At 50.2% G+C, this 9,887-nt stretch overlaps 2 protein-coding genes across 2 annotated transcripts; one reads left to right on the plus strand and one right to left on the minus strand.

Annotated features, from left to right (window-relative positions):
* Window positions 1-268: 268 nt before the first annotated feature.
* On the plus strand, window positions 269-5,149 carry Rgp1 (RGP1 retrograde golgi transport homolog (S. cerevisiae)). The gene is made up of 9 exons (XM_013026686.1): window positions 269-359; window positions 742-876; window positions 1,447-1,583; window positions 1,844-1,927; window positions 2,026-2,175; window positions 2,403-2,549; window positions 2,781-2,908; window positions 3,053-3,242; window positions 4,718-5,149. Exons 2-9 carry the CDS (start codon window positions 761-763, stop codon window positions 4,939-4,941), a joined length of 1,176 nt encoding a protein of 391 aa, XP_012882140.1. The 5' UTR covers window positions 269-359; window positions 742-760; the 3' UTR covers window positions 4,942-5,149.
* Window positions 5,150-5,153: 4 nt separating this feature from the next.
* On the minus strand, window positions 5,154-6,655 carry Msmp (microseminoprotein, prostate associated). The gene is made up of 3 exons (XM_013026687.1): window positions 6,032-6,655; window positions 5,706-5,814; window positions 5,154-5,351 (listed from the first exon to the last, which is right to left on the minus strand). Exons 1-3 carry the CDS (start codon window positions 6,159-6,161, stop codon window positions 5,171-5,173), a joined length of 420 nt encoding a protein of 139 aa, XP_012882141.1. The 5' UTR covers window positions 6,162-6,655; the 3' UTR covers window positions 5,154-5,170.
* Window positions 6,656-9,887: the final 3,232 nt, after the last annotated feature.

Below are 9,887 nucleotides of genomic sequence, written 5' to 3' on the forward strand. Positions count from 1 at the left end.
CCCGGGACCGGCCCGGGAGCTCCCTGCGTCCGCGGCCCCGCCCCTGGGCCGACGCATCGGGCCGCTCCAGGGTTAGGCTTCGCGTCCTGCCGGCCCGGGGCAGCGCCTGCTCCCTGGTACTGGCCCGTAAGGAAGTGTGGCTCACGGCCCCGGGAAGACCCGGACCCTTTCTGGTCCGGCCAGATGGGAGCTTCCGGCCGGAAGGGGCTCCTGGGCGGGGCGGGGAGGGGACGGAGAGGAAGTCCCGCCTCTTACCACTCCACCGAAGCCTCGGACGCGGCTGCGCACCTAACCCAGTCCTGAGGGGTAGGCAGGCGAGGGTCTCCGGATGCTGAGACTCCGGGCTCCCACGGTGCCAGGTGACAGACGGCGGTGAACTTGGGCTGGGACGTGGCGCCTTGAGGGAAGTGGGGGCGAAGGTCGGCTTGGGAGCTCGAGATGGGGGTGGGGGGCTCAGGAGGACTCAGCCTCGCGCTGGAGCGGTGGGAGTCCGGGGGGCCGAGCAGCACCCCCCCTAGGCAGTACCGAGCCTGCAGACCCCAGTCCTCCACACACACTCATACCTACCTGTCGGATCATCAAACCTGGGTGATGCTGTCGCCACTGGCCGCCCTTCTCCTCACAGAAAAGCCCCATCTCTTGGCCGCTGGAGCCCAATTCTAGACATACCTCTAGGTGCGCGCCGCCAACACCCCTTCCTCCCTGCCTCAGTGCTGATCTCGAATCCCTGTTTCCGTCTAGATCGGATTTGGGAGCTGCCATGATTGAAGTGGTAGCGGAGCTGAGCCGGGGTCCGGTGTTTCTGGCAGGGGAGGCGCTGGAGTGTGTGGTTACTGTCACCAACCCCCTCCCCCCGACGGCCACTTCTGCTTCCAGGTGGGGATAATGGTACTGAAGATAGTGATCCCTCTGGGGAGGAAGTCTAGTATTTCTTTTTTTTTTTGGAATATAATTTTCAGATGTGATTTTATTTATTTTATTTTTTGTGAACATACTGTACAGAGGGGTTACAAATTACATGGGCAGGATAATGCATACATTTCTTACCAAGCATTGCAGCCTCCTCCTTTGTTTACCCTTCACATCCCTTCCCAGCCTCCCCCCCAATCCTTCCCTGCCCCCCATCCCAAGCCTAGTATTTCTGATGCTAAGCCGGAGCTCTGGTTGTCCCCGGAGCTGCACATAACCACTTAAAACCCTTCTTGTGATGACCTCATTAAAGAAAGGGGCTGTGTAACAGAAAATGTGGAAAACGTAACTCTCCTCTCTTTTCCCTTGTTCCCTTTTGTACCCACGGTATATTTTTCTTTGCTTAATGTTTCTCCTTGATTTTTCTGATTGCTTGTATAGCCACCTAACTTGGTTGAGCTTATAAGTGTGGGAGATTAGGAAACCATTTGTGAGGTCAGGAAATACTTTCTGATGTCACCTTATCCTTTTCTACAGTGAAGCTCTGGCCTGGGCCAGTGCCCAGATCCACTGCCAGTTCCATGCCAGTGAGAGCCGTGTAGCATTGCCTCCCCCTGACTCTAGTCAGCCAGATGTCCAACCGGACAGCCAGACTGTCTTTCTGCCACACAGAGGTTTGCAATGGGGCATTCATCTTGTCGGTGAGGGGGAAAGTGGAGCCATTATCACCTTAAAGAACTTAAAGTTAAGTTCTTGTATGTCATAGTCTCTGTCACATCTGGGATGTGGGGGTAGTAACTTCTTTGGGGTTATAAGCCTGTGTTTCTATATCACAAAGCAACAGTTGGCAGACTGTCATTGTCTCTACTTGCTTTGTTAACCGGGGCAGAGCTGGACAAAGGTCATTAAATTACAGTCTTTCCATCTTTTATAGGTGAGAGGGGTCAATGTATCCTTTCTACTCCACCAAAAATTCTATTTTGTGACCTGAGGCTAGACCCTGGAGAGTCCAAATCATGTGAGTGACTATCCTATCCCTGAATTGCCTTTGAAGTCTCCTGGAGGGAGGACTTCTCTGGCTGCATCTAGCTGCCCTGACTATTACTTCCCAACCAGATTCCTACAGTGAAGTGCTGCCCATAGAGGGACCACCCTCCTTTCGGGGTCAGTCAGTCAAGTATGTCTACAAATTGACCATTGGCTGCCAGCGTGTCAACTCACCCATCACTTTACTAAGGGTCCCTTTAAGGGTTCTCGTACTGACTGGTAAGTAGGGTTCCTGCAGGTAAGGATTGGAGGAGGGGTTGCGGGGAAGCTATCAGTCTTAAGGGAGGTGCAAAGGAGTGGAGATAGGAAGGGGTTCAGGAGACTAGGTTGAGACGTAAACCTCAGTTGTGGCTGGCCTTACCTTCAGCCTTCTCAGGTTAGAGTCTAACCTCTGTTTTCATCTCTGTTTCCTCCCAGCATTATCTTTCCACTCATTCTGTCTCTAGGCCTTCAAGATGTCCAGTTTCCCCAAGATGAGGCTGTAGCTCCATCCAGCCCATTCTTGGAAGAGGATGAAGGTGGAAAGAAGGATTCATGGCTGGCTGAGCTGGCTGGGGAGCGCCTCATGGCTGCCACATCCTGCCGCAGCCTCCGTGAGAATTTTTTTTTTTTTTTTTACAGAATTTCCCTACCCTATCCCTCCTCTCAAAATACTCCTGTCTCAGAGATCAGGTTTTCTAACTACCATAAACTCTCATAGACCCACTGATATCTCCCCACTCCTAATTTTAAAGAAAAGCCTCATCTTTTGACTTCTGAGATCCAATCCTAGACATTTCCTAGTATCAACTCTCGGTTTACAAAAATACCTCATTCTCCCTCAGATCTCTACAATATCAGTGATGGCCGAGGGAAAGTTGGGACATTTGGCATCTTCAAATCTGTGTACAGACTCGGCGAGGATGTTGTGGGGACCTTAAACTTGGGGGAAGGAACTGTAGCTTGTTTGCAGGTGAGAAGGGAGCAGACCTTCTGGGGTACTGGGCCTGAAAAACTCCGGTAGAAGGAGGAGTGGGTGGTGGATAGAAGGGGCAAGTTGGCATACAGTCTACATTTCCATATGCCTGCTGGCATGTACTTTTCTTCTTGTTCCCAGTTTTCAGTAAGCTTACAGACTGAAGAACGTGTACAGCCTGAATATCAGCGGCGCCGTGGGACAGGGGGTGCCCCCTCTGTGTCCCATGTGACTCATGCCCGGCACCAGGAATCCTGCCTACATACAACCAGAACCAGCTTTTCTCTCCCTATCCCTCTGAGCTCTACCCCAGGCTTCTGTACTGCCATTGGTGAGATCCTCATTGTAATGGGAGAAAAGGGGAAGGGTTGGGGGGTGGTGAATGTTGCACTCAGGTATGGTGTAATGAGTCCTTACTCCTAATATACTTCCAGACATACCTACATCCAGCCTCTCACCTTTCATCTTTCTCAGACCTTCAGCCTCTACTCTTTCTAAACTCCAACAGCGTTGCAGAACTCTGTCCCCTCCCCTATCTGCTGGGACCCTGTGATGTACCAATCTTTTATATCTAAGCACATTGATGCACTGATGTGTTCTAAGCACATTTACTTAAGAGCTGCTTCATCTTGAGTACTGAGGTTTGAACTCAAGGCCTTGCACTTGCTGGTGCAGGTGCCCTACCACTTGAACCATGCCTCCAGCCCAAGCTACACAGTCTTTACTGTCCTATTCTTGGGCTATTAGGCAGTTAACAAAACTATGCTAAATGTCTTGTGTCTCATCAACACAACAGGTTTTTTTTTTTTTTTCTGTATGTGTGTATGTATTGGTTATGAGGGTTTAAACTAAGGGCCTGGGCACTGTCCCTTAGCTTTTTCTGCTCTGCTACTTGAGCTCCACTTCCAGCTTTTTGGTGGTTTAGAGTTAAGAGGCCCACAGACTTGACTTGACACCTTGATCCTTAGATTTCAGCCTTGTGAGTAGCTAGGATAGGTATGAACCACTAGCATCTGACTCGGATTCCTTCTCTCATTCCTTCCTAAGATTGTAGGTGAGAGGCACTGGCACCCAACAGATTTCTTTCTCTAAGTGTTTTTTTTTGGTCCGGTCGTGAGACCTGAACTCTGGGCCTGGGTGCTGTCCCTCAGCTCTTCAGTTCAAGGCTAGCGCTCTACCACTTGAGCCACAGCACCACTTCCGGCTTTTTTTTCCTGCTTATGTGGTGCTGAGGAATTGAACCCAGGGCCTCAAGCACACAAGATAAGCGCTCTACCACTGAGCCACCTTCCCAGCCCTCTCTAAGTGTTTTTAATTACAGCTCCATAATAGCTCCCTTACCTATGACTTTTCTTCCCAAATACGAGTTAATTTTAGTTTTATTCCATTTTGCCTTTTTTTTCTTTTCTCTTTTCCTTCCTTCCTTTATTTTTCTTTTTTCCTTCTTCTCCTTTTTTTTTTAAATTAAATTTTGGACTCAGGGCTTCACACTGGCTAGGTAAGCCCTCTGACAGTGGAGATACATCTTCAGACCGTTTTGCTTGAGGTTATTTTTTAAATACGGTCTTGCTTTTTGCCTAAGCTGTTCTGGAACCATGATCCTCCTACATATGCCTTCCACATAGCTGGGATTTCCGGCATTTACCACTATGCCTGGCTTATTTTTTTAGATAGGGGCATCTCACTAAGTTTGTCCAGGCTGGCCCCAAACTATGATCTTCCTGATGGCCATATCCAGCTCCTGGTTGTGAGCCACTATACCTGGCAACTCCTAATACCACTGCCTCTTATCTTTTGGTTTCACAGTGTCCCTGAAGTGGCGATTACATTTTGAATTTGTAACATCTCGAGAACCAGGATTGGTACTCCTGCCCCCTATGGAACAGCCTGAACCTGCTACCTGGACAGGTCCTGAGCAAGTGCCTGTAGACACCTTCAGCTGGGATCTCCCCATTAAGGTGCTGCCTACCAGCCCCACTCTGGCCTCATATGCTGCCCCAGGCCCCAGCACCAGCACCATAACCATCTGAAATCAGTCCACCTGCCCACTGTGACACTAGCGTCTTCAGGATACTCAGAACTCAGCACCTGGACTCTACTGGGGCCCACTTTTCCCACCGGGGCCCATTGGGACAGAGAATGACAGGCTTTCCAGGCTGTAGTATTAATTTATTTATTCAGAATAAATTGGCAGCTGCTAGTGGTTTCCCTGGAAGTGGCAGCAGCAGTGAGCAGTCAGCAAATGGTGATCAGTTGAGTTTAGCTAGAGTGGGAAGCAGGAGCTCCAGGAACAGGGGTGTTGGCTGAGCCCCACTCTAGGTCGGGCCCTCCCCCCTTGCAGGGCAGCTGAGGGTCAGATTTCTGCACCAGGGAGAAGTGGCAGGTTCCTGCCTCCTGACGCACCTCACACCCAGCAGGAAAGTCAATGGGATGCTGAGACCTGGGGAGAGCCAGGGATGGGGGAGAACACAGTGAAGAGGCCCTCTTGGGGACCCATGTTCCCTCTCTCAGCCACCCTCCCTCCTCCTCTGTGTCTCCTGACCCCTCCCCCAACTAAGATCTTACCTATCAGATAAGGACTTCTGTGTTTTTACCCTCCAGATCTACCTTGAATTCCCACACTCTGTGGTCTGATCTACTTTGAATTCCTCTCACTCTCCTTGGCACTTGGGGTCCAGCCAGTCTCATGCTGCTCTTCTCTTAATTTTTATCTCACAGCAATCTAGTCACTCCCTGGCCATCCTTCCATAACTCACATCACAGTCATTCCCTCTGGCCATGCTTGGTCACTCACGTGTCACAGCAGCCCACACCAACAGGATGCAGACAGGTGCAATGGAAGCAGTCCTTGCGGAGCCAGGACTCACCCAGGGTGAAGTATTTCCCCTCATAGTGACAGGGGGCTAGGGAAGAATGAGAAACATTGGTGGGTATGGGAGCGGTGGCAACAGTCTCTTCCTCTGGTCAGGGGAGGGAGTTAGTACATATTATCTCCTTAAGTTGACCTTCTTTCCTGTTTCACAGCTCAAGCTATTCTGAAACAGGTTCATCTCTAAGCCCTTGTCCCTTTCTCTGCCCGACCCCACCCCAATCCTTTCGTAATACCTTGCCCCACTTTACCTTGAGCTTGGAAGAAACACTTGCTGTGGACTCCTGGATGCTGAAGAAGCAGAGACACCACCAAGCAGATGATCCCCCAGCCTCCCAGGATCCCCTTGGCCTGTCCAGCCCAGAGCATCCTTAGGGCCATTGTCTTCAGCCCTGTCAGATTCTTCTTGGCTTCTTCCGCTGCTGCTGCTCTGTTCTTGTATTCTGGACTTGTCCCCTGGCTTTTCTTTGCTCCTTGAGTTGTTAGTGTCTCTTTCTTTCTCTCCCCCTCTGGCCTTCTGTCTCACACCATCTCTATGCCCCTCTGCTCTCATAGGCTGGGGATGTTTATAAAGTGAGGACCCTGGCCCCCTGCTGAGTAGAGCTGGAAGCCCTACAACTCTGTTTCCTGAGGTGAGGGCATGAAAACAAGAGGTCCAGCTTTTTAACAAGCTGTGAGAGCTGATTCATACCCAGCACTGCAAGAGCCGGGAGGGGAGGGAGGTGCCTGTGGAAGGGGTGCTGGACTGGGCACTTCCCCAGCAAGGAGGTGGGAGGGGTGAGGCCCCAGGTGGTCCCCAGAGCTTCTCCTTGACCTGGAAAGAGGAAGCATTCCACCAAACCCTCCTTCCCCTGTTTCCCCACCCCTACCCCCACCCCCCCAGTCCCTCACTACCACCACTAGTGTTGTGTGCTGGGATCCCTGCCTGGACCGGAGGGAGGCATTTCCTGGGGATGGCTAATCCTGTGCCCTAGCCAAACCAAGGAGTTGCAACAGGGTGCAGCGGCCAGAAGCTCCAGGAGAGCGAGGAGCAGGCATCTGTAGTAGAGTGCAAAGTTTCCCTGATACATCTGAGATGCATCAGATACTTCAGAGATGGGGGTGGGAGGGTCATTTTTTTTCCCTCAGATATCCCAGAGATGAACTATCCATTGTCTCATCCCTTGGGTTGTCTCTGCCCCCCCCCTTCAAAAAGGAGCATCTCTAAGTGTCCTCAGTTTCACATGGGTACCTTCTTTCCTCATGATGGAATGAAGAAAGAATTTGTCCTTTGATATCTCCTTTGAGGTACCTACAGGTTCTGGAAGCCATGATGGCTCTACCCTATAGTGACAAACTACTTGAATTCAGATCTTGACTCAACTTACTAGCTATGTGACCTCAGGCAAGTTACTTCACTTCTCTTGTCCTGTTTCCTCATCTATAAATCCAGAATAGTAATGTTTACTCACAAACTTGTTAATGAGGCAGGGGAATGCCCTCTGTACCATCTTTGTTTGGCATATGATCCTCAGAAAATATTAGCCACTGTAGTTGGTACTAAGGTTCACTTAAATAAATGACCTTTTCTCTGAATGACATTGAGCAAGCAACAGCTCTGTGCACAGCTGGGGGCCTCTGCTGGGACTGCTCTCTCCCAACCAACTTCTGACCCTTTGTTCTCATGTTCCAGGTCATCCCTACCAGTTTTGGTTTGGGTCCTTGTATTCTTGAATTCTGAATGTCTGATTTGAGAAATGATGTTGCTGCTAAACCTGCTTTGCCCATGTCAGTACCCTCTCTAAGGTGGGAAGAGGTAGCATTTTCTTATCCACTTAACTTTAGGATACTGTCTGCTTTTTATTTTCTTTCTTTTTTTTTTTCAGTTGTGGGGCCTGAACTCTGGGCCTGGGTGCTGTCTTTGAGCTCTTCAGCTCAAGGCTAGTGCTCTAACACTTGAGCCACAGGGCCACTTCTGGCTTTTTCTGCTTATGTGGTGCTAAGGAATCAAACCTAGGGCCTCATGCATGCAAGGCAAGCACTCTACCACTGAGCCACCTTCCCAGCCCACTGTCTGCTTTTTCTTAAGATTTTTTTTTTTTTTTGGCAGTCCTGGGGCATGATTTCAAAACCTGAATGCTGTCCCTCAGCTGTTTAGCACAAGGCTAGTGCTCTACTACTTGACTTCATAGCTCCACTTCCAGCTTTTTAGTGGTTAATTGTAGACAAGAGTCTCATGACTTTCCTGCTTGGCTGGTTTCAAATAGTGATCTTCAGATCTCAGCCTCCTGAGTAGGATTACATGCATGAGCCAGTAGTACCTGTCCGATACTTTTAAGATTTTTAAAAACATTTTTATAAGCATTAATTGTGCAAAGGGGATTTCACTGGGACATTGCCTTACAAACACACAATATACCTTGATCACTGCTCTCCTTTACTACCCTCCTCTTAAAACAGGCTTCATTGTTCTATTTTTATGCACATAAATAAACTACTTCAATCATGTTCACCCTCATTCACTCTCTCCATTAGCTGTCTCTAGGATTCTGATCCATTTTTTCTGATTCCCATTTACCTGAACTCTCAAGTTCTCTCTTTTGAATACTCTGCTCATTATCTCTGGTACTAAGGCTCCAGTCAAACTGGATTTCTTTCACTTGACCATGTTTCAAAGGCCTCGCTATTGGTGCAGCCATTTCCCTCCTACTCACAGAACATTCTATTTTTCAACCTAAGTCTCCAGTCCCATTTTACTCCAAGACTCCTAGTGCATCAGATACAACTATTTCTAGTAGAATTTTTCAAAGGGCCGTTCTGTCACCTTAATTCAGAAACAACTGCCAGTGCACCTCAACTCCTGGTTGCCTGCCCTCTTCTTAGATACCTTTTCCAGTGGCTAGGTGGATAGCTCTATGGTTAGCTTGAAGCCCTGAATTCCAACCACAGCATAAGAAAAACAAAAACAAAAAGGTACTCTGAGGAGTACCAAGAAACAAAGGAAAGGGCTGGGAGGTGGCTCAGTGGTAGAGTGCTTGCCTTGCATGCCAGAGGCCCTGGGTTCGATTCCTCAGCACCACATAAGCAAAAAGAAAAAAGCCAGAAGTGGCACTGTGGCTCAAGTGGTAAAGCGCTAGCCTTGAGTTGAAGAGCCCAGTCCCAGAGTTCAGACCCCACGACCTGACCCCCCCCACACACACACAAAAACAGAACAAAACAAAACAAAATAAGAAACAAAGGAAAAGCCACAGCAGGTTGGCTGATGTGTTGACTGGAGGCTAGCATAAGATCCCAAAAGTTCCTTCAGTAGTCAGTGGCACTATTGTTCCTGCAATCTGTTGGGCAATTTAGGAAGTAGCCAAGTGAGGGCAGTGGTGTAGGTGGATGTGGGAGAGGCCGTGGGAACATAAGTCATGGTTAGCCTCCTGGACAAGAAATGGGGGTAGTCATTTAAGAGAAAGACTGATGGGCTTCTGAAAAGGTTTGGTTGAACAGGAATCCTCCCAGAAAGTGGGACGGGGAGGCTGCTGCGCGAAGGTGCTGGTTGGGGTGTCATGTAGGTTTGTCAGTGGATAGCCAGTCCTGGGGATGTAGTCATTTGCGCGCGCGCGTAGCTGGGAGCGCGGTGTTGGCGCGCGTGCTGCCAGCGCAAGGACAGGAAAACATCCGCCGGAGGCCGGGCTGGGCGGCGCTCCAGCGGTGCGGGCAGGGGCAGGTGCGCGGGGTGAGGAAGTGAGCGCATTCCGGGCCCCCAGCCGGCTGCCCTCCGGTGAGTCACAGCCGACCCCCACCTGCCTGCCCTCCGTGGCCAGGAAGGAGAATGCAGCTTTTGGGGGACTGCCACCCAGGGAGATTTGGGGTGGGAGCTGAGGTGAGTTGTGGAAGAAGGGGGTCTCTGAGGGGGCTGCTACCCAGACAGCAAGCACTTCAGTGCGGAACACCGAGTCAGCTGAATACAGAAGGTAACTGGAGGACAGGTGGAAGGGATCATCGTGGAGAGAGGGAAAAGGCCCGAAAAGCTTGCATAGAGATGAACGGGGGCTAGGGGAAACAGCAAGATGGGAAGTGAGGCCCACAAAGGGAGAGGAGCAATGCTCATCGGACCAGGAAGGAAATATGCCAAGGTGA

Source organism: Dipodomys ordii, unplaced genomic scaffold, assembly GCF_000151885.1.
Source record: "Dipodomys ordii isolate 6190 unplaced genomic scaffold, Dord_2.0 Scaffold95, whole genome shotgun sequence".
NCBI classification, from domain to species: Eukaryota; Metazoa; Chordata; class Mammalia; order Rodentia; family Heteromyidae; genus Dipodomys; species Dipodomys ordii.